This window comes from Gopherus flavomarginatus, chromosome 1 (assembly GCF_025201925.1).
Source record: "Gopherus flavomarginatus isolate rGopFla2 chromosome 1, rGopFla2.mat.asm, whole genome shotgun sequence".
Lineage (NCBI taxonomy): Eukaryota > Metazoa > Chordata > Testudines > Testudinidae > Gopherus > Gopherus flavomarginatus.
In genome coordinates this window covers 227,860,024-227,887,383 of record NC_066617.1, presented here as the reverse complement: position 1 = coordinate 227,887,383, position 27,360 = coordinate 227,860,024, and the positions used below count along the sequence as shown (strand labels likewise).

The window sequence follows — 27,360 nt, the reverse complement described above, 5'->3', positions numbered from 1 at the left end:
AGAGGGTGGGGCTGGAAGGAATAGATACATGATGGGTGACATGCTATCTCCATAACATATTTACTCTTATTGTATAATTGAAATGTTTTTAAAATAGAACTTCTGCCCCATCCAGTCTCTCTTGAACAAGCTACTCAAATGATATCACACACACAACTATAAAAACACATCTGTGCCCACAAATTTGACAAAGACATGAATTTACTGAGTTATTCAAGACCACAGTTAGTGAGAAAATTATGAAATGTCTCCATTGTGCTGGAATGCTAGGCATGCATTGCTTCACTATGACAAAAGAAAAAGAAAAAAGACATTTGTTCCATATCTTTAATGGTAACAGTGTAGAGTAGCAGACTGAAATAATAAGAAAAACAGTGGTTAGGAAGGACAAGATCAGTGGATGGTTTAAAGTGATTAGAACAGTTATAAACGAGACACTATGGTACTGTGATTCTCTGAAATACCATTGTAGGAATCATCAGCAGCAGTAGAGGTCACAGGGTCTGGAGGAAGGGTGTTGGCAGCTAAACCTAGGAGAGGGGGTGGGGTATTTTCTGATTCACCTATACAGCAGAAAAATCAGAGCAAAGAGAGGTGAAAGAAATTACTGAATAGGCTAAAAAAAAAGTATAAGCTATACTAGAAAATTAAAGAGGTTGCTCTCTAGAAGCATAAGCGATGCTTGTATTGTGAAATAAAGCTCAATGTTTTTTGCTTTAACATGGACAGAAAAATATATTTACATTTAGTTCAGAAGAGAGCAGCAGTCATATTTCATCATCTGAGCAGAGGGTTTTTTATTTTTGTTTTTTAATAAACCAGTCCATTTGGAAACCCAGTGAATTTAAATGACAAACAGAAGAGAGATGAATACCTTCTTGAAACATAAAAGCAATTCATGGTCGATCATGAAATAATTATGAAACCAAATCAAAAAGAGCAACAACAACAAAAAAGTATGTGGAAAAATCCATTTTCAACTGTGAATGCTGCATAATCATCTAGAAATCCCTGTGAGCTTTTAGAAGTGACAAAAATAGATTCGTTTTCCACAAAGGTTTGGACAGCACTCAGTTCCTTTGTGAATACGAAGCAAGCTAAATGTGTTGGAGGGGGTTAAAATTGCATTTTAGCATTTGCTGTGATCCCCAGAACAATTTCTGATTACTCTATTAAATGATCTGCTTTCACAAACTTAGGAGTGACCTCTCTTCCCAGGAGATACCATAGACAGGAAACCTGATAAACTATTACAAAGCATTTATTCATGCTACGTATCAACAGCCCTCACAACATCACAGTAATTATAAACAGGAACCTTCTTTCCATCTTTAATCTCATGCATTTTGCACTTCAGGATCTGCAATGCAGGCAGTTTGTTTCACTCACCATCTCTCCCTCCTGAGCCTGCAGCCAGTGCTCCTCCCCATGACCATCGCTTCTGTTTCTGTTCCAGCTGCTGACTACGTTCTAGTGAACGACGCATCATGGCTTCTAAACGTTCCTGGTTAAATTGTTGCAAAAATGAAGAGAGAGAAATAAAATCTAATTCAGTTCACCTGGGCTTTCTGATCAAAAGTAAAAAATAAACGTCGTTTGTCACTACACATAACAGGTTCCTGTAATCATGCTATCAACAAAAGAAAAACGACTGAATACAGAAGTACCAGTATGTCTACCTACCTCCAGAGAAGAGTATCTTTTGTTTGCAATCCACTGAGGTCACTACAGAGGCCTAAGTAAACACCACAGGTTGCATCACTGCCTAGCATCTGTTCTCGCTGGAGAGTCTGCTGCTGTGCTCTGGACTTAATTTGTATAAGAATAATGCTTGACAAGCATTAACTCCTTCTTGTCTAAGCAGGCATCAGGCTTTTCTCCTTCAGTATATTAAAGCCAGATTGCTGCAATGCCAGTGGCTCCTCCTAGCTGTACAGATAAATGATCATTTCAAACCTGAAGCAGATTGCATTTGCAGGATGACATTTATTTTTTAAATCCCTGCTTCCCCCAAAACACCTTCTACAGATTAAACATTTAAGATTGTCTTTATCCTAATCTGAGTTGCATAGCTCATTCAATTTAGATACACCTTTTTAAACACCAGAGGGGTAGCCGTGTTAGTTTGGATTTGTAAAAGCAGCAAAGAGTCCTGTGGAACCTTATAGACTAACAGACGTTTTGAAGCATGAGCTTTCATGGGTGAATACCCACTTCTTCGGATGCATGCACCCACAAAAGCTCATGCTCCAAAACGTCTGTTAGTCTATAAAGTGCCACAGGACTCTTTGCTGCTTTTACTTTTTAAACACATATTTACTACTTCTTGCTCTGAACAACTTGCTTCCCCATCCCTTATGCCCACATACCCCCTGCCCCTTTCCCTCTGCCTGGTGTATTTTTTTTCTTTTTTTTTTTCTTTGGTCCCTCTGGAAATCTTGCCCCACCTTTAACCTTTCAACTGTTTATGCATGATCCTTCCATCACCTCCACCTCCTGGCCCTAACTGAAACCTGACTCCTCCATCCATGCCTGTTACCATCTTCCCCCTGCAGTGCACACTCTCTCTGTGCTTTATTGGTCAAGATGTTGACACTGGCCTTTTACTTTTACTCTTTTTTTTCCTTCAAAATGAGCATCATCTTGTTCTTTGCCCTCTGCTTATTTTTTTGCATCTATTGCCTCCCACGGTCCCGGTCCTTCTTCCTCTCCTCCAAACTGCCCTCCATCATCCTAGGCAACTTCAGCCTCCATGCTGAAGATAAGTCCAGCTGTGCAGCCTCTCACTTTCTTACCCAACATTCATTCATTCGTTTTTTACCTCAGTTCCTCTACTCATCTCCTCAGTCGCTCTATTTTTCATGAGACACTGGATTCTTATGCTTCAAATTATCTTCCTAATTCATCCCTGTTAAACCCCAACCTCAAAATCCGTGTGTTACCTCCAATCTACTAAATTACCAACTTCCCACTGACATTAACACCATCCTTTTATCATTAACCTCTTTCACTTTGGCAGAGAACACTGGTCTCCAGAGGCAATGCATAAGGGGCACACAGGGTCATGTCCTCCCTTCCCCCCACCCCCAAATTTGCTGTTTGGCTTCTACTGAGCATGTTCACAAGGACTTCTCATAATACTTACCCAAATAGCATCTTGTAAGGTATCATATGTAAACTGGTAACACACTAGATATTAATATTATTGTGTGATTTAGCATGTGAAGAGTTAGCTAGGTGTGCTGGAAATGTGTTTAGATCAAGCATACTAAGTAGAGTGGATAACAAGCCTGCCCTAGACAAAGGAATGTGGATTTAACAGTCTGCCTAGCTTGATTACAGGCAAAGGACAATGAAAGTACATTTACATATAAGGTAAACAAAGTAATCAAGTTAACAGGTGATACAATAGCATGGTGAGCATACTAGGGGACTCCCCAGAGTCTGAACCCTCAGAAAGTCTTCATGGCTCTTGAGGCAAAGTCAATGGACTTTAGGGAATAAAATGGGAGCAAACATCCTGGCTATCCATCACTTAGGGGACAAAGGGAACAGCACCCTCTGATTCTGTGAACGCTGGATCCCCTGGCCTGAAGGGCGAGAGATGCTGGTAGTTTGAGGTCAGTGAGAAAGCTTAGGCAAAGATTGTAACTTGTTAAAATTAAGTTTTAGTCACTAGGAAACATGTTTCTGTTTTATTTGTAACCATGTGTCTCTGTTACTCTTGCTTAGTATCACTTAAGTCTGCATTCTTTATCAATAACCGTATGCTTAGTTTTACTATAACCCATCTCAGTGCTGCGTATTAAGATAAAGAGCATGTCCTATTTCTGGCAGAGTGTAAATGTCTCCACCCCATGCTCCTCCATGATCTATCCACTGATTTCAGCAGCAGGCCACTTCCTGCTCCTGGATTCTGATCTACAGGTTCTTCCTCTCCCTCTCCAATTGCTCCTTTAGTTTCTCCTCTCCCTCTTTTGTGGATTGTTTCAGTCTCTCTCAGGGCTCTGTCCATTGTTCCATGTTTTCCTGCTACCATGGATGACCTAATCTGATCTTGAACCTTCAGCTATTATTGTCTATGTACTGATGAGTCCTTCATCTATGTCTCCATACTGACATCTCCCCCTTTGATCTGCCTCTCATCTCCAGTTCTCTTTAGAACATCTCATCCTAAATACCCTGCCATTTGCTAATGCAAAACATGCCAAAAGCAAACTGCAGCTTTGTCCTTTTCCTTTTTTCCTATGTCACTGTCAATACCATCAGTGTCCAAGCAGATACACAAGCTCCCTTCTCATTTCCCACCCTCCCAGCAAGTGCATGCTTAGAGAGGCACACACAGGCCACCACAAAATCCAGACATCTCTCTCTCTCTACAATAGCTCAGAAAAATCCATACCTTCCTTCCTGTCTCTGTGAGTAACATGCTTGTCCATACTGTAGTCTTCTCCTGCCTTTGCTATTCAGCTTTTCTCTGTCTCCCTGATTCCAGACTTGCTCCCCTCCAGTCTACCATGCCATGACCTAAACAGACTTCCTTTCCTGCTTCTCTAACAATGTCATCCCCATATTCAAATCCCTCCTCTGTTTTCCACTCATCTTCTACATCAAGTTCAAGCTTCTGGTCCTCACCCTTCAAGGTCATATTAACTCCACGGCTAATCACTGCTCTCATTTCCTTTCAGTTCCTCTACTCCTCCCAAGCCTCCTATCTTACCCATCTCTTTATAGTCTCCTCCCACTCATTCCAGTTATCCTCCTTGCCTCTGAAATGTCATCCCACCAGTGTTACGCAAAACATTCTTTTCTCTCATATCCCTCTTTAAACACACTTCCGCGAAACCTACCAACCTTATCATAGCTAATAAGTATCATAAAACATTTATTTTAAAAAAATGTGATACTATATATTAAAATGTCAACTGGTTATAAGAGGCAATGTGTATTTGTTTTGTCTGTTTATAACTTCAATATTCCATGGGGCAACGATCATATCATCCTCTGTTTTGTAGGTCAGATAACACATTGATGGCATTTAAAATAACTAATAACACTGTTATATGAACAAAATAAAGCACAAAATGAAATAGTCTAAAGGAAAAACTGTGGTTTTTTTCACAGGTATTTGAAAACTCACGTTACGCATATTTAGAATTTGATATCTTAAATTGTACAGTATGAAACTACAAAGAGAAAAGGATTTTCTGTATATTTTCTTTGGAAATATATAGTTTCATTTACGTAGTGCCTTTCGTCAAAGAATCACAGAACGCTTGAATATTAAACCCTCAAAAAATTAACAAACATATACATTAACATTTTAAACTAGCAAAATATCACATACTTAAAGCAAAACCAAAAAAAACCCAGCTTGTTAGCCTACAAAAATTCAGGGTTAGCAAAAACAACATTTGGATTCAGTATTGCTACAACCAAATTATTTGCCTAGGAATAGCTAAACAGTAGGATACAAATGCATTTCTCCATCAGCAACACAAAATTTCCTGCCTTTGTTACACAGACCCTAACTCCTTGAAAGACATTTCATACACTGTGCCAGCTTCCCATCTGGAATCTGTAATAGCTATTGTGAAGTAACTGCTGTACTACTGATATGTTGAGCCATCAAAAACAATCATATAGTATTCCATGAACTTCACATGAAGGTTAAATCAAGAATAAGCAAACTATGAAAACCTGAAAAGAGCCACCTACTGTTCATACAAAAAATATAACATTTATTTCTGCTTTCCAAAAACTCTTACAGCCATCAACCCACGTTTCTTCAGTCTAAAAAAAAAAACCATTTGGATCACCCAAAATTACCTCTCTTTAAAAACGCATTAGCACTGAGAACACAAGTAAGTTGATCATGAACTTCCCTTTCATCTATACAAAGTATAATACATACAAAAGGCAAAAGAATCCAATTTCTTTTCTCATGCAAACTGGAGGTTATTTTACAAATATCATGGGGATAAACAAAGAGAAATTTGTTAAAAGGATAGCTTTAAAAAGTCATGCTCCTGTCTGAAATTTTTGTACCTACTGTTACAAACAACTAGCTAACTAAGATTAGAGAAAAAAATAATTCTGTTCTTCTATAGTAAACAAAATGAAAAAAGGATTTAAAAAAAATCAAAACGGTGTATATAGTTAGTTGCACTATTTCTAAATACCACCACACAGTCACTTTCAACTTTTATTTGTGTGGGTCTTTTGCACAGCAATGAGGGAAAGTTTTTTTTTCTTTTAAAGGGGAAAAATGTGCATTGTAAAAAAAAAAATCTCAAAAATTTTGATGCTGGCCTTCACCAATCCTTCTAACTGCCCTTCTGCACACAACCCCTTACCAAACTATCCTTGTTTAATACAACTATTTGTACTCCAGACATTTGTACTGACAGGGAAAAATATCTGGTGAACAGGTGTGCAGACAGGCACAGGAAGGGCAGAGTTAAGGTTGCAGTGCATGTTCTGTGGTATACGATAGTTATAGCAATGATAATGGGCATGTTTGCAGTTGGAGGAGAAGAGGGTATGAACTGATTGGTTGCTTAACTTTATTTCCTTACTTTTGTGAGTTTGTTTCAGGCAAGTTGCATGTGTAATAACTTAACTGCTTGACAATAACTTTTTTGTGTATTTATATATTGGATTAAGTTACACACAAATGAATTACAATACTTTTTATCAAAAAGTAATTAACTGGAGTCCCCAAACATTCATGAATATTTCCAATCTCTTTTTTTAAACACATACCCTTCCCAAATGTGAGTTTCAAAAATACGAAATTTACTCCGTAATGAATATTTAACTGACAGAAATCCTTCTAATGATGCAGAAAGATTTTTACAACAGCTATTACCAAGATGTCTTGAAGCTGGGAGCTGGGTTTTGTGTATGTACCTATTTTGCAGTGCTTGTTTTTTTAAACCTTAATATAGTGGTAGATTCAATGTTAATTTTGTCTTTTTTAAAAATATAATCTGACATTTTTACCCCAAAATGATGTATGAATGGGCAGTGTAGAAAAATATGAGAAAAAGCACCAAATATGCTTGACACAGTCAGTCCAAGTTAGAATGTAATCCAACGTCATACATTTTGACATTCCTTTATTAACAAAAATGTGAGAGGAGCAGAGGATATTACATCTAAAAATAGATACATTTAGAATATGTTGAAAGACCTGCTAAAGCACTCCAATCTCAGAAGTGCTTTGGGATAGGAGTAGGGACAGATCTGCATTTTAGCAAAGTATGAGGAACAAACTTCCCAAAACCACTGGCTATACACTAATAAAAACTGCAGTTAAAACTTTTCTGGACAAGAGAGTGCATTCTTCCTTAAAATGGCAGAGGTTTTTAATCCAATGCTATTGGACAGTTTTAAGATAAATATGGAGATAAAAATGGTGCCATCTGGAACCTCTAGGAAAAAAGGAGTAGCTAATAAGGAGAGGGTTACATTAAAGTAAAAATTCAGTTTCTACTTGTCACATTCACACAGTTCCTATCTGAGGAAATGCTCCTAAATAATGATAAAAAGTGGAAACAGACCCACTTTCACTCCATTCTGCAATGTGGCTAATCATCACCTCAGAGAGGGCCTTGCTGTAGCCACTCCACTTTTACTATCGATTCCCTTAAAAATACACAAACCACCCTATGTGCCTTTGCACAGGGAACAAGGAAGAAGAGAAATCAGAATATGTGGTACTTTCACCATCTACTCATCTTCAAAAGTACTTGTAAGTACAAAATAGCTGAGCAAAGGATTCTCAGCTCTATGAAAGGAATAAGCCTAATACAGATTGTGGACAGGCATTCTCCTTTCTTTAAAAAAAAAGTTCTACAGATTCAACAACAACAAATATTTTCTACCCAGATTCTCATGGCTTATTCCATCACAGTTATGCAGCGCTCTTCCCAATATATTTTCTGAAGATGTTATATACATATGTGTGCATTTACAAGTGGCATGCATGTGGAACCACTTCTCTCTTTGAACATCATGAGAGAATGGTTACGGAAAGGTCTGTGATGGTGCAGACACTTAAAACACAAAAACTCACATAACACAAGAACCAAGGGTCACTCATTTAAATTAACAGACAGCAGGTTTAAAACAAACATAAAGATGTACTTCACACATGCACAGTCACCCTGTGGATCTCATTGCCAGAGCATGTTCTGAAGAATGAAAGTATAACTGGGCTCAGAAAAGAATTAGATAACTTCATGGAGGATACGTCCAACTATGGCTATTAGATGATCAGGGATGTTACCCTATGCTCTGAGTGTCCCTAAGCCTATGACTGTCAGGTGCTGGAACTGGACAGAGGATGGATCACTGCTAAATGCCCTTTTCTGTTCATTCCCTCTGAAGCTTCTGGCACTGGCCGCCATGAGAAGACAAGTTACTGGGCTAGATGGACCATTGTTCTGACCCAGTATAGCCATTCTTATGTTCTTATACTTGCTCGTTTTTTTTTCAGATGGAACACTGATATGCATTTCCAGCTGTGTCCAATTAGTTTAACACATCTTTGGGGAAAGTATTGTTACACCAGTGAAGTAATTTCAGAAGGAGATAGAGGTCTGTTGCTGCTCATTGTAAAGGTAAAACAGGAGTAATTCTTAAGATGAGTCATATGACACATTGGCATGCAAGCAGGATGACTGCCCTGGATTCCAACTTCCAGAAGGTGCCAGACTGCTGTGCCACTCAGTTTTGTTTACTTTTTGCTCCGTTGATTGGCAAGCCAAATATTCTGTATTTTTTCATTCTGCCACTCAGGCAGGCAGGGCAGGAGTGAACCAAAAACATTTTCCGCCAAGGCCGACAAAACAACTATAGTATAAGATAATTTTTTTTTTTTAAGTAAAGCACACAGAGAACCAGATCATAGAAACAAGATGTCACAGTTAAAGTAGGAGAGACCAGATTTTGTTTTCTCTTTTAAAGTTAAAGTCGGGGCAAAATGTACACAGACTGAAAGAAGAGAAATGGGAGTAAATCATTTTGATACAAGAAGATATTTTCTCTCTTTTGCAAAGGTGTTTTGGTCATAGGGAAGGTTATCAAGGTTCTCTAGAAGTCAACTATTCTAGCAAAGTCATCATCTTCCCATGACATCTTTTTTCATCCCCTCTGTCTTTTCAAAAAACTTTTATTTCTTAATCTTAAGATGCAGTAGCAGTGCTAGTGTATACTAAGGCCCAAGCTGTCTTAAACCTTTACCCACGTGTGAACACATAATAATAGTAAGAGGAACCTTACTGTGATTAACAGCAGCATGATAATAGCAGTGAACTTAAGTGTTAAAGTGAAATCCTGGAAGTGCAGGACAAGCTTGTGGCCATTTGTTTTCAGCAGAATTGGAACTTTCACACTGTATTTTAAGTCTCTATCCCTTTATGGTTTGTTAAAACCTTCCTCATAGGGCGGAACTGCAGTGGTCCACTGCAAAGGTTCTTCTGAGAACTGAACATACCCCATTTTATTGTGATGGAGTGCTAACTCTGAAACGTTTTGATTGTTGCCATTATGTAATTCCCTATTTTAAGGGACTCTGGTTTTCCAGTTTCTGTTTTTACTCATTTCTATGTTCATCTTTTTGATACTTTGCACTGACACTCCATAAAATATTATTTTATAGGTTTGCCTGAATTGTTACTACATAATTTATCAGAAATCTGTTGCTTCTTTAGCAATGAAAAAAACACAAATCAAATTAAGAGTTTTAAAGCAGTTTCCTTTCATGCTTGTCTCCTATGTCGCTGGCCTGTCCATAAGTGTGCAGATACACACATGTACACGCTGCATTTAGAGAGCTAAATCAGAAATTAGGCCACTGTCCACCACAACAAAAAACCAAACTGAGTACTAACCAACCCTGGCAGAGAGTGTGCATATGCAAGTGCACACACAAGCCTTTTAGAATACTTTATCCCTTTTATTCTAAAGACTAGTATTTTCAGTTGGCCTAGATTATTTACATATGTTCCATTGAGACTTTCTGGTTTTGTTTTGGGATATGGTAGGAAAAGGAAATATGTATTTAGATGTATAAAATCCTCTATCTTTCAGTGGGCAGTGTAAAGAGGAAATGAAAAAAGAACCTTGCATTTTCTGACTCTTCCCTCTCGTCCTGGCTATTTTTAAAAAAATGACTCTTGGAATGCTACATTATTGAAAGCCCTAGTTATTTCAGCAGAAACATCCAGCTAACATTTGGGTTTTGACTGAAATTATGAGATAGAGAAACCCACGCTTCCCAGCTAGAGTCTCTCTATGGAGGAGCAAGATGCTTGTGGGATGGGTAAGATAAGTAGAAAACGTATGTGGATAGCAGCAAACTACAAGGAAGCTTGTGGAAAGATCATTCTGCAGCTAACACTGCATGGCTGCGACTGTGTTGCACGAGTCAGTAAAGACCGTGGTTCAGATTTTCAAGGTCAACTAGGTGATGTAGACACACACCACTGATTAATTTTATGGTGAGCTGTGTATCTAAAAATCCAGCAAACAGGCTATGAAAATCTTTGCCTGTATTCTACTGATTGAGTGAATGGCTGCAAAAATATTTTTGAAGTGCTTAAAAATATTACATTTCAGTGGGAAGCAAAGGGACATGTCTGCAGCTGCCAGAGGAATGGAACAACAGGCAACTTTTCTTGCAGGTGGCAGGGGATCAGGGAAGAAAGGAGGCATTTGTCTGCTTCTGAAAGCTTTACATAGGAAGGTTTGGGAAAGGGCATTCCATTGCTTTCCAGATTTCCAAGAAATGCTCAAAAATATGTATGAATTATCCTAAAGGGCAAATGGATCAAGCAGGTTCAAGATTAAATTAAATCAGTGGCACAGAGATTTAGGAAAAGAAATGTTCCAGTGGTTTGCAGAGCCATGTTCACCTGAACACAAAGAGAGCAAATGTCCACAAAGAAAATTTACTGAAGTTCTATAAATGTCTGAGAACAAGTGACATACACCGCTACCTCGATATAATGCCACCCGATATCAGGGCCGGCGCTTCCATTTAGGCAACCTAGGCGGTCGCCCAGGGCACCAGGATTTGGGAGGCAGCATTTTGCAGCCCTCAGCATCAATTTGACGGCAGGGGGGCCTTCCACGCTCTGGGACCTGCTGCTGAAGTGCCCCGAAGACCAGCAGCATGGAAGGACCCCCCGCCGCTGAATTGCCGCCGACCGGGAGTGCAGAAGGACCCCTGCCCTAGGGCGCCAAAAACCCTGGCGACGCTCCTGCCCGATATAATACAAATTTGGATATAACGTGGTAAAGCAGTGCTCCGAGGAGGAGCATGGGGGGGCAGGACTGCACACTCTGGTGGATCAAAACACGTTCAATATAACATGGTTTTACCTATAACGCGGTAAGATTTTTTGGCTCCCAAGGACAGCGTTATATCAAGGAAGAGGTGTATATCCAGAGTTATGTAAGAAAGCTTCTGTTTGTGCTATATTCTTTGGAAGTATTTGTATTTATAAATAGACTTTCTACTATGAAACTGAATATATCAAAACACTGCAGTGACCAAACATAGGCCTGGTCTACACTACAGAGTTAGATTGACATAAGGCAACTTACGTTGACCCAATTATGTCAGTACACACTACAGTTTTGTCACACTGACATGAGTGCCCTACTACACCGACATCATAACTTCATCTCCACAGGAGGTGTAGGGCTTATGTCAGTGTAGTTATGGCGATGCAATGTCTGTGCAGACCCTGCTTTAATTGCACTGGCTGTTGACTGTCTTATAAATTTCAGCCCTGAAATTGACAAGAAAGTCAGGCAACTAAAGCCCAGCTGCCCCGGGCTCCCTACCGGACTACACCTGCCAGACTCCCCACTGGGCTGTTCAAGTTCGTCCGTTTCCCCACTCAGGGAGGCGAGAAGCCTGGGCAGCTGTCCCCGCTCTCAGTGGTGAATGGAGAGGAGAGAAGCACAGGTGGCTGGCACCCATTCCCGGAAGGCAATGGGGAGGTGAGCGGAGCTGAGAGCCCTGGCTCTCAATCCCTCCCACAGCTCCTCTTCCACCAGTGGAAGTGCTCCTGGTGAGGATGAGCATCACTGATAGAAGGAGGGTAGTGTAGATATCATCCACTGCAGTAATTATTGTGGTGGCTGTACGTCGACTTCACAAATTTTGACTTAAGTCTGTAGTTTAGACATGCCCATAGGAATGGGATTAGATCCAAGGTCCATCTCATCTAGTATCCAGTCTCTGGCAGCGGCCAGACTCCAGTCTGCCCTGCATAACATGTGGCACCACTTCAAGGATAAAGTAGGACATCAATACATAATATTCATATTACAATAATTATTCTTGGGGAAATTCTGTGTCACTGTGCATCCACAGACTTTATGTGCCATGAAGATTTTTTTCTCTCTGCAGAAAATACATTCTGCTGGAAAAGTCCTGCAGTTATGCCTTTCACCCACCAGTGGCTGCCATGGCACCAGAACAAAGAGCAGCTGCTCCCGGGTGGCAGCATCCCCAGCTGCAGATAGGGAAGAAAAGAGGCTGCTTTCCTCACAGCACTCTGCCCATCTCATACCACCCTGCCCTCGGGGCCAGGTCAGGAGGCATGGGATATGGGGGGAGGGATAGCGTGGGGCACATAGGGCTGCTGGGGGGTGGTCACAGACTGGGGTTCAGAAGGGCTAGTTGAGAGGGATAGACTGGGGCAGGGGCTGAATGGGAGCGGGGGTAAAGGGACACATGGGGACAGGGGCAGATGTACATAACTGAATGAGAGAGGCTAGAGGTCAGCCAGGGTCTGCATGTGGAAGCTCCCTAACAATCTCATATAATAAATGTTCCATACTTCTCCCACCCACACCCAACAACCCACCAAGTTCACACCCAGGCTCCGTCCGAGCAATTACTTCTCTCTGCCTAAGCTCCTTCATTACCCAAGACTCCTCAAAATCTTTGCACAGCTTCTGAGGTGAGTGGGAAATATGGTTCTATATTGTAATTTAAATGAATTATTACTCAGAGTTCTGTATTCATGTGCCTAGTAACTAATCTATTTGTTAAAAAATATTTCCTGAATCTTTTTTGTTATCTGTATTGTTACAGACATATTTGCTGACAGGTATTTTGAAATAAATTACCCAAGTAATTGAAACTGGTGTGATTATACTGTGTTATTTTGACAAAATACGCAGAATTTTAAAGGATTTTAAAATAGTGTGTGCAGAATTTTAATTTTTTGGCACAGATATCCCCCAGGAGTAATATATGCACAATTTGCAGATGAGTTGTTTACTAATCCCCCCCAAAAAAATAACAACAACAAAAACCAGGAGATATTAATGGTGTCATAAATGATCAACTTTCAGAGATGCAGTACCAATTTCCCCACAGGTATTCCCTCCCCTGCAGCCCACAGAGCATTTTGTCTCTGTGCAGTTTGCGAAGTCCTGTATACTATTCGAAGTGCTCAATAAAACATATACAACACACACAGATACATATAAAAACAAACTTTGTGCAGCTCTCTGAAATCCTATGTACGTTTAGGCACATGTCCTTACTGCCACAAAGGTTGAGCCCCAGTGCCATAATCATTGGATAGCTCACGGCAAAGCATAACCATCCCTACACAACAGTCACACTACCTGTGGTGGCTGTACTACATATGCCATAGCAGTATACCTCACCTCTTCTTCTCTGAGCTTCTGTTTCCTTTTCTCTTCAACGGCTGCTCTCTTTTGCTCCTCTCTCTGTCTCTGTTCCTCCAGTTTTCTCCATCGTTCTTCAATTTGCTTTTCATACTGAAGTTTTGCTCTTCTCTCCTTCTCCAAAATCTGCTGCTCTCTGGCAGCTTAAATAAATAAAAATACTCACTTAACTTGATTTGATATTTCCCTGTTTATAAAGTCATTTACCAGTATGACAAAATGGGAAGCAAAGAGCAAAAGTATACCAAATGCAAATATATAGGACACATTGGTAAAACAAAATCAACAGCACAATGCATAAAAATACACTATGCAGGTAAAATTAAAAAAAAAAAAAAAAAGCAATAATCTAATTAGTATAATAAGTAATGAGGAGACCCCTTTTTTGCAAACTGGCAGATGCTCCTTTTCTTCCATAAACAACATAATCCGACTAACAAGTGATCTGTATCTGTGTACATTACAAGTTGCTTCATAACTTTATGGCTAAATTCTTCCCTGCACAAACATGCCTCCTGTGGCTTTTAAAGGGAGTTGCATGTAGATGAGGAGGGCCAAATGTGGGTTTTAGTACTACAAAGGCTGATTGTTCCATTCTCTTTTCTTTGGCGGGATCTTCTTTAAAGAAAGAATTGAAATAGCTGCAAAACCCTCCCATTCCAGCTCCTTCTCTAGTTTCTTGGCCCCAGTAATCTCAGCTCCCCCCCTGCATCTTTATCTGATATGTCTCCCCTCCTTTCCCCGCCCCATTGGTTCTCATTCCTAATCTCCCTACCCACTAGTCTCTGTCTCCACACTTGGCTCCTCAATCTGCCCATCCCTTCCCCATTTACCTCCACAAATCCCATTCCCAGTCTCATCTGGCTCTTGCTCCCAGTCTCCTCTCCCACCCACTAGTCTCCCCTCCCTTCACAGACTCCTTATTCCAATCTACTTCCCCCTTCCTGCCCCCCAATCCTGGTTCTCATTCTCTCTGCACTCAAATCAGGCTGCTTTCTCTCCCACACTGATCCCAGGCTTCAAGTGCTCATTGCAGAGAGAGTCTCCCTCTTCTTATTTCAGGTGCTCACATCTGGCAGTGGCACGGCCTCTAGCAGCCCAGTGCTACTATTGCAGAGAACGCCCTGTTGAGACGCAGGCTGCAGTTTGCTCAGTGCATACAGAATCTTTGGGGAATTTACCAACTAAAAACCTAAGATGTCTCTATTGAGCATGTTCAAACTATGATTCTTCAAAGGCTTATAACTTGGCCAGATTCTGGCACCTTTTCACAAAGACAGGAAAGGGCACATCCATGACAATAGCTATGCCTACACTGCAATTAGACATGCCTGGCTGGTCCGTGCCAGATGACTTGGGCTAAGGGGCTCTAGCTAAGGGGCTTTTTAATTGCAGCATAAATGTTCTGGCTCAGGCTGGGGTGCAGGCTTTTGGACACTGCGAGGTGGGAGGGTCCCAGAGTTCAGGCTTCAGCCTGAGCTGGAACCTCTACATTGTAATTAAACAGTCCTTTTAGCTTGAGCCCCCAGTGAGCCCAAGTCAGCTGGCAAGGGTCAGCTGCGGGTGTCTAATTGCAGTATAAAAGTCACACAAAGGCCACACTCCTGCCAAATTTCAAGTCTCTACTCCAAAAAATGGGGGCACTGCAGCTTTTCAAAGGAAAGGTAGCCAGAGATTTTTGACATGAGCAAAACAACATTTTCTCTAGTCTCATTCTTGGAAACAACTGAATCATTTTGGTGAAATCTTCCAAAAATACCGGTCATGGCAAATTTCAGTCCAAATGTTTAAAGTTTGGGAAAGTTATAAGCAACTGAAAGCAGGATGTCTTAATGGGAAGTGTTGGGCAACCTGCCCTGCCTATAATAATGAGGTAGAAAGACTTATTCAGAAGTATTTTACACACATGTGCGCACACAATCAGCATTTCCCATGAGGTTTAATTTGTTCTTTAAAGCATCAGAAACACCACCAATGAATCTGAAAATAATTTTTGCCATCTATGACTTAAAAATAAATTTGTAAACTTTAATTCACGTGACAGCATGGCAAAGGAAATAACTAGTTTATGCCACTCTCACTAACTCCACTTTAATTTTAAAGTTGTTAACTCTCAGAGGCTAAAATCACAATGCCGCAGCCAATCAATCTTTCGTTGTAAATATTGTTCAAGGCTTGACTTTTTGACAGAATCATATATACATCAGCTTCCAAAAAATCAGCATCTCACACATATATTCATGTCATAATATTCAACAGCACATTTATTGAAGATAACTGATGATTAATTGTAGAATGTGATGTGCTGTACACTGAAATTAGTTGAAAGAGTCCTAGAAGATTAGGTTCTCTGTTTGAAAGTAAATTAGATTCTGCTAAAATTCTTCAGCAATTTAAACCATTTCAAGATGACAGAAAAACAAAAGTAGACTGAAATTTAACATTTAAAATTCAGAAGAGGAACAACATGATTATTTTCCTTTCAATAATTTAAGCCCTACTAAAACTCACATATAGCTTTCAAAAAAATGAAGACATCAACTTACCTAGGTATTTTTCTCTTTCTTCTCTTCTTTCTTTTGCTAATCTTTGCCTTTCATCAGTTTTCAGAAACCCATCCACCACTAAAACCAGATGGGAAAAAAGGAATTTTAATGATAAAAGTCAAGAAGAGTCCAAAAGAGCCAAAGAGCTAGTGCATTTCTTTTTTTAAAAATTACACCATACTCTCATGGGTTATTGCATTGTATCAGGGATTTTTTTTTTTAAATAACTCCTTCCTATGTACAATGGAATTCAATGTAAAGTTAATCACTGTAAACAGCCAAGCCTGAATCCTTTACACTGCAGAAAAGTGAAAGATCAGGCTTTTGTAGGCTGTGGTTTTTTAAAACCTTTGTGACGGCAAAGTTACAATAAAACATTAATACACTACCCATTGTACATCACTTGTTCAGGATAAGGCTAATATTCAAAGAATCTGGCTACAGATTCTGACTTGCTGGTTGGGAATCCTTTCTCTGTTGATTACATTACGAAGGGTCACCAAATTTCTAAACCCCTATCCTCTTTTTGGTGCTTCTCTTCTGTGCGTACTCTTAGTTTACTTTAAAAACACCCAAACGTTTTTATTGCTAAATATTCAATATCATTAACAAGCTTGTTCTCAAATCCTTGGCTAGAGCTAGGGTATTTCAGTATAACAATAAGGCACAACAAGTTGTCATTCCTCACAAGACACACACGATCGTGTGTGAGACTTTCAATGTTTTAGTAATGTTGTGGACATTAAAGGGAGCCAGCATCAAAAGACACAGTTATACTAGAAGGCAAAAAAAGCTGTTACATGATCCTGTGGTCTCCTTATTAGCAGGTTAAGCACAGCCATACCAAATCCCTGGAATAACATTTGCACAACAGAACCATATGCAATTATTACTGCAGGAGGCTACAGAGGCAGCTCCCTTCCTGCAGCTGGTACAAACAATTTCTCTCCCCACCTCTGAAACACGTCCCCCCCCCCGACTCCCCAGTCAGGAAACACACTTTTCATCTTCCTCTCAGTTGGCTTCTGAACTTTCCATCTGTGAGAAGCCACATCCTTTAGAAAAACGAACAAGAGTACTTGTTTGGCACCTTAGAGACTAACAAATTTATTTGAGCATAAGCTTTTGTGGGCTACAGCCCACTTCTTATGCTTAAATAAATTTGTTAGTCTCTAAGGTGCCACAAGTACTCCTGTTCTTTTTGCAGATACAGACTAACACGGCTGCTACTCTGACACCCTTTAGAGGCTGTCTATGGATATGCCATGCACAGACTCAGCCAGCACAGTAAATCTGCTACAGTACCAAGTCCCCTAGAAAGTGTCAATTAACAGATAGACCTTTCACAAAACAATACAAAATACAATGTAAGTCGTCCATCTGAGGTGTAACTACATTGTCTCCATTTATATACCAACAATTAACCAGAGGCCCTTTGATCAAACAGACTGTTAAAAGGCTCCTTCTGACTCATGTTCTTAGGTAGCCTTCAGACACTGACTCAATGCATATTTGCTTCTTATTCCAAGGTAATGGCCTTCACTTTCTTCTAGGTTTTCAGACGCCACCACAACCCTGCCAGAGCAGCAGTGTATACAGGTAGCTAGATCTTACATGTTGTATTTATAGTTAGTGATTAGTTTATTTGGACCCCCTGTTGTGCCAGCGTGGTTTCCTCATATCACGTATGTCGTCTAAAGAGCAAAGGACAACAGAACAGAGCAAGGTATATAAGGGAACAGAAGTATGTGAGTTTCATTCACATATTTAAAAGGGAGAATTAGCTTGTAATTCTGCTTCTCTGGAAGTGGTAGCTTGCTGGAGTCTCACTCTTGGGCCTCAGCTCCTCTGAGAAAAGCAGGTGGTGACCAGGAGTGAGAGTCCTGCCTAGATGATGGCATAAAAGAATGTATAATATGCACTATGGAAGTTTAAAAATCAGCCTGGCAAGGCCATCAAGAAAATTTACCAAAACACAAAGTTCAGTTGTCCTGCGTTACAATGATTTCTGAGGACAACACTGGTTCTCCCAAGCACCTTTATGCTCTCCCTCATACCATACCACACCACACCTTACACATGAGGAAATCTCCAAGTGAAAATCTGTAAATAGCCATGCAGTGAGCAAGTTGAAATTACTGCTACTGAGTGGCTTATGACATTTAGGATTTGTGCAGCTAGTCTACACTAAAATATCTGGTTGTTACTGCTGCCCCATGTTTCTTCCCCACTTTCCAGCGTGCAAGGAGAGAATGAGGAGTTGCTGGCAAAGAGATTAAGACAAGGAGCAGGAAGGTGGTTATGGGGAAATGAAACAGACTGGATGGGACCACGGGAATGAGGAACCCATGGGGATGGGGACAGGGCCGGCTCCAGCTTTTCTGCCACCCCAAGTGGCGAAGAGAAAAAAAAAAGCCGTGATCGGCAGCAATTCGTCGGCTGCTCTACCCCACGGCTTCATTCTTCCGCGGCAATTCGGCGGTGGCCGGTCCTTCTCACCGAGAGGTACTGAAAGACCAGCTGCTGAATTGCTGCCCCCTTCCGTGGGCCGCCCCAAGCGCCAGTTTGGTGCCTGGAGCTGGCCCTGGGTGGGGAGCTGGAAGGGGTGTGTGCACTGGAGGCCAATGGGTGGGAGAGAAATCAGATGAGGAGCTGCAAGTCGGTAACTGGAAAGGGAGACTCAAACTGGCTAAACGAAATGGGGATAAGAAGCCTAAGGAGTGGAGACTGGGATTGGGACAGGGACAAGATGGAGGGGGAGGGGCACAAGAATCTGTGACCATTATAGACTGTCTCCCTCCACAGCTGGAACGGAACCCAAGATTCTGGAGTCTCTCAAATCCTCTGCTATCAGCAAATATCTATGAAACCTTCTGGCAAAAAGTATCTCATCTCCCTGCTGTGCTGGTCCACATAAAGTAACTGCTATCAGTCACTCCATTAGCTCAAGCAGCAGAGGTCTGTGGGATGGATCTAAAGTTTCCAGCCCTGCTGATGACCCATATGGATGTCAGTATGGTATCACATGATGGAATTTCTGTTTTTTCGGTTTAATTTTTATAAAACTAGGAAATTACCCATAAAAAATTATGTTCAAAGAACATTATGAAGGCTGTGGAGCTCAAAAGTTAGGAATCGTCAAAATTAAGGTTGCCTCTTCAACCTTAAATGGGCACTTGTGTGCATATGAATTATGAGACAGTTATAATAGACTATTTTTTTCCACATTATAGCATACTATTTTTTCCACAGAACTCCTGCCTTACTCAATGCACAGAATAGATGGTGCTCACTTGCTAAGCAGCTGTTCGATATTTTCTTTTTCCCTAATTGTCCAATGAGTGGACCCAGGCCTTAACTACTACACATAGTTCAAAACCTGCTCTGAAGAGAAAATTATTAATTTCCTCATGGGCCTATGGAAATGATGCTTGCTCATATTTATATAGAAATGTGTTTAAATGTTAGTAGGCCCAAAAATCTGTTTTCTGAAAATAGGCTGGACAATGCCCAAGTGAGGCCTCGTAAAATATGAGTAACGTGAAGTAAGATAATTCAGAAGCAAGTTGGAGATTAGTTAGGGCATAACCCCAGGATATGCTGTAAACATGTTTTGGTCCTAACTGGTTTTCACAAGTATTCCACATAAAATATTAATGTTTTGGAAAATCTTACCTATATTGATACGTTATTGGTATGGCATTTATGTCGATGTTAACTAAGATGATGTTTAATGTTAAATAGCCAATGAGAAAGTAGAAAATATTCAATTATGGCAGTGGATATGTATTTATGGTAAAAGGTGGATTTAATGTTAATTAAGGGGCATTATTATAGTTGATTATAAAACGGTAGCACACCAATTTAAGATTAGGTATGGCTATAAACCATCAAGGTAGAGGAAGAATTATACTCATTAAGGATCACCTCTAACTGCACCATTTCACATTAGGAAGTGAGTATGAATGCAGTGTATGGTTATATTGTAATGCCTGTTTGCGTCACTATTTTACATTAAATAAAGTGTTTAATTTTAACATTCCTTGTGCCAGTCACAGTCCTCCACTAAATTAAATTATCTGCAACCGCCCTGGAGGCTCAAACCTTAAAAGAATTCAAATTGGTTTTATTCCTTATTTTTAAGATACTAATTGGGAACATAAAATCAAAAATTACAGGGCACTCATCACAATAGTTTCTAAGTGATGCACAAACATGCTCTTGTGAATACTTGTGAAGTGAGGAGGTGGTATTTTACAAATGGGGAATTAAAACACAAAGATTAAGGTCAAAAACTGTCTATTGATTTTGAGTGTTCTATATACGGCCTCATTGTTCAGAGTACTTAGCATTTTACAGCAGTTTATATAGTCAGAGTAGAGTTCTTGTTGACCTCTGTTGCAACTGAGAGTCCTTGGGCTCTGAACTGCAGAAGTGCTAAGTATCTCAAGAAGGACAATCAGAAAATGAGGAACACACAATGGCCACCTGTGAAAATGCTGGTTTCAGTGACTTGCCCAGCATGATGCATTACATAGGAACTCGGTGGGAGAGGCAGGGATAGAATCCAGTTCTCCATGGTGGCACTCCACTGCTTGAACTATTAGCTCCTCCTTTCTCTTCCTGCAATCCCCTGCCTCATTCACTACACAGTTTCAACCTCTGCAACAAATGAGGCAGGAATCCTATGGACAAGAGCCTCCTGCATTACACAACCCAGATTCATCCCTAGAGCAGATCTTTCCTGTGCACTCAATAAGCCAGAGGTTCTATGGAAAAAATAATATGTGATCATGTAAAGACTATCATAATGCATACACACAAGGAGGGCAAATTAAGGTTGCACAGTCAACCTTAATTCTGGCACATCCTAATGTTTGAGTGTCTGACTTTGCACCCCTAACAACAGTATTTTAACATGGGTTTTTTTGTGTGTAATTAATATTTAACTTGTCTGTCAAAAGTTTCTTGCCCTAATTGAGTAGGCAAATTTTTTTCCCCAAAGCTGATCTAGCTATTTCTCTTGTGTAATAACAGATTATTTGGTAATGATTTTTTATTGCAGGTCAAAATAAGCATACAGAACAAGGACATAGAATATAGAATACAGTGTAAAGGTAGTAGTAGCCATGGAGGTTTACAGTTAATTTACTAAGAATATGATCAATAGTACAAGTTTAAATATTCTAAAAAGCAGATTGCAAATGATGTGCATCAGATATACGAAGTACATGTTTATGAATCACATCATCATTAATCTCTCATTTTAAAAAATGTCATCTATTTATTTCACATAATGAAATACCAGCAGATGGCAGAGCAATAGTTTTGCAAAATTTGAAGCATGAAAAACTGCACTCCAGGACCGAAAACTTGTATACTAAGCTTCAGTTCAAAAGGAGTTTTACTGCCAAATCACTGGTCCCTCAACAAGAGATCTGAAGTGGAGAAGGCCTTGTATAAAATTCCAGGACACAACCACCTCTGCAGAAAAGGGTCATACTAGGACTCTAGAAATCAATTGAAATGTCAGTACTCCTGCAGCAGTAATACATCAACAAATATTGAATACTTTTTTCAATACTTTTACATTCATTCGAGATAAATATTCACAGGAGCACATGCACACTTATCTTAATCACAGCTACAATTCAGTTTGATGGACTAGATGGCTCTGGAGGTCCTTTCAACATAAATTATTGTACGATAAAACTGAATGTCAGAACACATTTTCTGCCTACTTTTTGTAGTTTTCGGGAGGATAAACTACCATTTCTTGGGCAATGCTGTTCAATAAGTAGAAATTAAACCACATCAACTGATATGTAGAGTAAGTTTCTAAACTTAACATAATGTTGCCACTTCTTCTGACACTAGCCTTTTGTTTCTGACACAAGTACTGTCCCTCTGTCAGGAGACAGTAGATGTCTTGGCCCTTGTAGATTGGCTTCCCAATGTAAGAGAAAATCTGGGATGTGGACTCAGTGCATATCCTAAACATAACTTGCTTTATTTTCACGCACATACACAAGTCATGGTAGACAGGTAGTTACCCACAACACACAAGCAATCCACTCTTCCAGAAATCTCAGCCCACACATCAAAGTCCAGTTCCAGGAAGTTACTCTGTCCCAAGAATTGTCTCCAAATATAGAGAATAAAGCAGAAAGCAAACTCTCTGCTCTCTTCCATAGCTTCTGTCCAAGTAGTACTGCACAGTAAAATAATAATACACCATTTCTTCAAAGACAAAAAACTGTATTGCAATCTAAGAAAAAGAACTTGTAGGATTATGCATAACTTTGCCAAGCAGTGACTCCCACCATAACAATACTCAGCATCTTACAAGATGTGCCAAGAAACCATGACGTACAAATTTATATTCACAAGATTCAACACTTCAGAAACAGACGGGTAAGGAATAAAAGACATACTATAGACTGTCATAAGGAAAGTATCTGTGAATTTTGTATTTTAGTACAACACTGACCAAAGTCCCAGGTCAGCTAAAAGAAAATAGTTTTTCAAACTCTGGTATATTGCCAAAAATCTTGCAAAAGTTAAGTAACAATGTGTCAAGTAGAGATGGTCATGATTTTTCCCCCCTAAATTTTCCATGAAAAATATTGACAAAATAACTGTTAAACTTTTTCCTATACTTTTTTTTCAGGTTTTTCATTAAACTGAAAATCCAAGATCAGAAACATTTTGGGCTTTCAAACAATTAAAATTTTTGTCCAGTCCAGTTTTTACTTGAATGGCTGAAATTTTTTTTCCATAATAAATACTTAAAAAATTTCATCAATATTTTCCACAGAAAATACTATTTTGACCAAAAAAAATTTGTGTAAAAAATAGTTTGAATAAGTTTCAGACAGCTGTAGTTCCAAACACATAAGAATCACAGTATTTTATTTGTCATAAAGAGGATTATGTTAATGTGGATAGTCAAGAAGTGGTGACTATATTTCAGCATCCATTTTGATAGCATGCTATATTTACATAAGGTTATAGTACTGATTTTTTTTAAAAATTCAAGTTATATTTACTTAAGCTTTACATGAGACATCCTGAACCACTGGCCAAATGTCCTTTACCAAAAAGATTTTCAGGGCATTTGCAATGCACTAGGAGTTTGGTGATCAGCAAACTTAATAAGTATAAAATGGTTCCCTTTTGACACCTCACCATATTCCAATATGTAAGAGGGCAGTCCACGCCGTCCCTCTCTCTCTCTGCTTAATTCCCACAATGAAGCTCTGATACTTAGCCAATACATGAACTTAACTGGAAATAAAATGTAACCCCACAAAGGTCTCCAATTATGTTTAATCCTAGAAGAAATGTGAATCCATCTCTTAACAAGCTGAACAGAAATTCACAAAAGAAGGCTCCTATGCTGTGTTAAACAGAACCCTATTAGCTATGAATAGGCCATAAAAGGGATGCTTATCCAGGAGAGATGAGGTCCTAAATGTTAGGAGCATTTGAAGGTAAACAACCCTCCCACATTTATTTTGGGAAGAGCCCTTACCTCTAATTTAAACCAGAATTTAGGGTGCCATCTCTGAATTAAACACATCTTAGACATATGCAAGGAAGTAAGTTAACTTAAAAATATTTACCAACGTTCCCAGATTTTGAGACTAAAATTGTATGTCCTAATTATATTTAGGACTTTGGACTTTTGAAGTTGCAAAACTCAGGTTCTTGTCCAAGAAGAACTTTCAATTAAAAGAAACTCTCTCTTGGAAGAGCAGAATCACTACATACTTCTTGCATAAATAGGATACGTTCATCTGAGTTGAGATCAGGATGCTTCTGTATTCAGGACTTCTGGACTTTTGGACTAGATCTCTCAATTAAGAGAATCAGTGGACCCTCTTATGTTTTGCAAAACTTTTTATGCAACATCCTTCCATTCAGCTATATGGAAGGGTTGGCCCAACTCTGAAAAGGGATCAATCGCTCAATCTAACATCATCCCATTGGGCAGTTAAAAATTTTGGGACATACTCAGATTTGTCTGCAGGTAATAAATTCATCAACTGAACAGGTCAAAATGTCATTTCATGTTTTCTATTCATCCAACAGGTGGCAACCAAGCTTTAGATAAGTTCACCTCTTCAACAGTTGCAAACCCTTTTATTTTGGACTTCTTTAATTTTTTTTAGCACTATTAAAATATATTCTAACAATTGTTTGAAAAGTCTTTTGGCTCAATTTTCTGCCACTACTTCTTCTTGAACCATTTAACAACAGGATGAGATAACTGGTGATTATCTTCCAGAATTCTACTTAATTTTGAAGTTAAAGCTTTCGTCTTCCTTCTTCTTACAATGAGAAGAGATGAACGCTTCCCCCAATTTTATTCTACTTTTAAATAACTTCCAGGTTCATTATAAAAGCATAATCCTAATTCACAATAATTAAAATATTCTGGCTATTCTAACCTGTCCTAAATAACTTCAAAACATTAATAAAATGAGCAAGAAATCAAAAAGCTTGTACTATCAAATATCAAACTAACAATTTAAAGTTAGCAATTTTATACAATATTCCTACAATCAGTAATATGTGAACATATACTTTCAACATTAAATCTTATACGAATACCTCAGTACTATTGCCAAACTGGTCAAAATATTTACTTGCAAACATAAAAGATAACAAAACTTAGCTATATAATAAGACAAATATTAGGTTTTCTTATAAGAAAGGAATTCAGAATTGTCATTAAAAAATTAACAGAAAAGACCATAAATTCCTTTGGTTTCAATAGTTCCTTGTTTCTCAGGGTGCTGTGACATGAAGCCTTAGGAAAGAAAGAGCTTTCCTGAAGATAAAAATACTAAGAAGAACTCTACAGACAACAGAAGGAAAGGGGAAACCACAACAGGTCATACTGAAAGGTGAACTGTCAGGCTGGAGGGAGATGACTAGTGGAATTTCTCAAGATTTTGTGATCAATTTTATTTAACATTTTCATTAATAACCTTGACACAAAGTGTGGGCATGTGCTAATAAAACTGCAGATGTCACAAGTTGGGAGGTATTGCTAATATGAAGGAGGACCAAAATATCATACAAAATGGATGACCTGGAAAACTGGACTAATAGAAACGGGATGAAATTTAACAGTGCAAATTGAATGATCATACACGTAGGTACTAATGACAAGAATTTTTGCTGTAAGCTGGGACTTATCAATTGGAGGAGATAGAAGAGAAAAGCCTACATGTACTGGTCTATTGCAGGATGACTATGATCCACGAATATGATGTGACTATGAAAAAGGCTAATGCAATCCCAGGATGCATCAGGCAAGATATTTCCAATAGAGATAGGGAAGTGTTATTACCATTATACGAGACACGGTGAGACCTCATTTGGAATACTGTATGCAATTCTGGTCTCCATTGTTTAAGAAAGATGAATTCAAACTGGAATAAGTGCAGAGAAAGGCTTCTAGGATGATAAGAGGAGACTTACAAAAGCTTCACTTGTTTAGTCTAACAAAATGAAGGCTGAGGGAGATATGATTGCTCTCAATAAATACATCAGAGGGATAAAGACCAGGGAGAGAGAGGGTTATTTAAGTTAAGGATCAACACTGGCACAGGAACAAATGGATACAAATTGGCCACCAGCCAGTTTAGTCTTGAAATTAGATCAGGGTTTCTCCAACAGGGGTCGCCACTTGTGTAGGGAAAGCCCCTGGCAGGCCGGGCCGGTGAGTTTACCTGCCCCGTCCGCAGGTCCGGCCGATCGCGGCTCCCACTGGCCGCAGATCGCTGCTCCGGGCCAGTGGGATAAAGTTGTGCACAGACAATATTTTGAGAACAGAGTATTGCTCCCTCAACTCATGAAAGTTGCACCTTCATATTCTCCCTAAGCAAATGAAATACCAAAAAAGTTAAGTGCATGATTTCTACTTGCTCACACAGTCTCTTGGGGCACATCCATCTTTTAAAACAAGATGAATGGAGATCAGCCCAAGTCAACATCTTCCAGGAAGGGGAAAAAAAATCAATTGCTTTAGAGGACTAGAATAATCACCGCTCCTAAGTAATGCTTTAGTTTTCTAAAATAAGCAGCCAATTTAGCTAAAGGCCAGCTGGGATTGCTAGGATACAGGATTGCTGATTTATATTTATTAATCTTTTTTTATATTTATTTATTTATTTTTATATTGGGAGGGGATAGCTAAGGTGACCAGACAGCAAGTGTGAAAAATCGGGACGGAGATGGGGGATAATAGGAGCCTATATAAGAAAAAGACCCAAAAATTGGGACTATCCCTATAAAATCAGGACATCTGGTCCCGCTCAGTAGTTTGAGCATTGGCCTGCTAAACCCAGGGTTGAGAGTTCAATCCTTGAGGGGGCCATTTAGGGATCTGAGGCAAAAACAGTACTTGGTCCTGCTAGTGAAGGCAGGGGACCAGACTGGATGACCTTCAAGGTCCCTTCCAGTTCTATGAGATAGGTATATCTCCATATGTTATATGTATTTTAAAATAAAAAAACTTTAAAAATTACTCAGAACCATCAAGCAGAGCACACAGTCTATGGAACCACGTGTTATTGCTATCCTTGTCCCTCCTCCACTTAAAACTCCCTCTTATTGTCTGTTACACTCACTCGTTGCACTTGTCTTGAATTAGACACTGATCCTGCAAAGATATATGCACCTTCTTAATTTTATGGACTGTGTGTAATTCCATTTACTTCAGTTGGGCTACTCGCCCCACATAAGTTAATCAAGTATGTAAATCTCTGCAGAACTGGGGCCTTAGACTGGAAGCTCTTATGTGGTCAAGCAGTACTTAGCACAGAGGAACCCTAGCTCTGAATAGCCTTTGGTCCCTACCACAATACAAACAGAACAACACATTTGAAGGATGTGAAGGAAGGCATGCAGCAGACCTTCTGTTTAGTCTGCTCCAGTTTGCCTTGTGCCATGGCCTATGAAGAAAAAGTCTCACAGAAGGTCAACTTCATTAAAAAAAAATCTGTAAATATACTTTGTCCAGGCAACCCGGTGGAGTACCTATAGTCACACTGATTTGCTTCTCCACCTCTTGATT

At 39.4% G+C, this 27,360-nt stretch overlaps 1 protein-coding gene across 7 annotated transcripts in view; it reads right to left on the bottom strand.

The window, feature by feature from the left end:
• MAP7D2 (MAP7 domain containing 2) overlaps positions 1–27,360 on the bottom strand; it is a 154,823-nt gene that overhangs the window by 51,908 nt on the left and 75,555 nt on the right. For 3 of the 7 annotated variants that reach the window (XM_050936526.1, XM_050936528.1, XM_050936529.1), the window contains exons 2-5: positions 16,272–16,349; positions 13,705–13,868; positions 1,390–1,504; positions 465–563 (exon numbers count right to left, since the gene is read on the bottom strand). In XM_050936526.1, the coding sequence (XP_050792483.1) occupies positions 465–563; positions 1,390–1,504; positions 13,705–13,868; positions 16,272–16,349 (456 nt within the window). Of the gene's footprint in view, positions 1–464; positions 564–1,389; positions 1,505–1,683; positions 1,914–13,704; positions 13,869–16,271; positions 16,350–27,360 lie in introns of those variants that run through there. The other 4 variants (XM_050936527.1, XM_050936530.1, XM_050936531.1 and 1 more) reach the window with 2 other exon arrangements.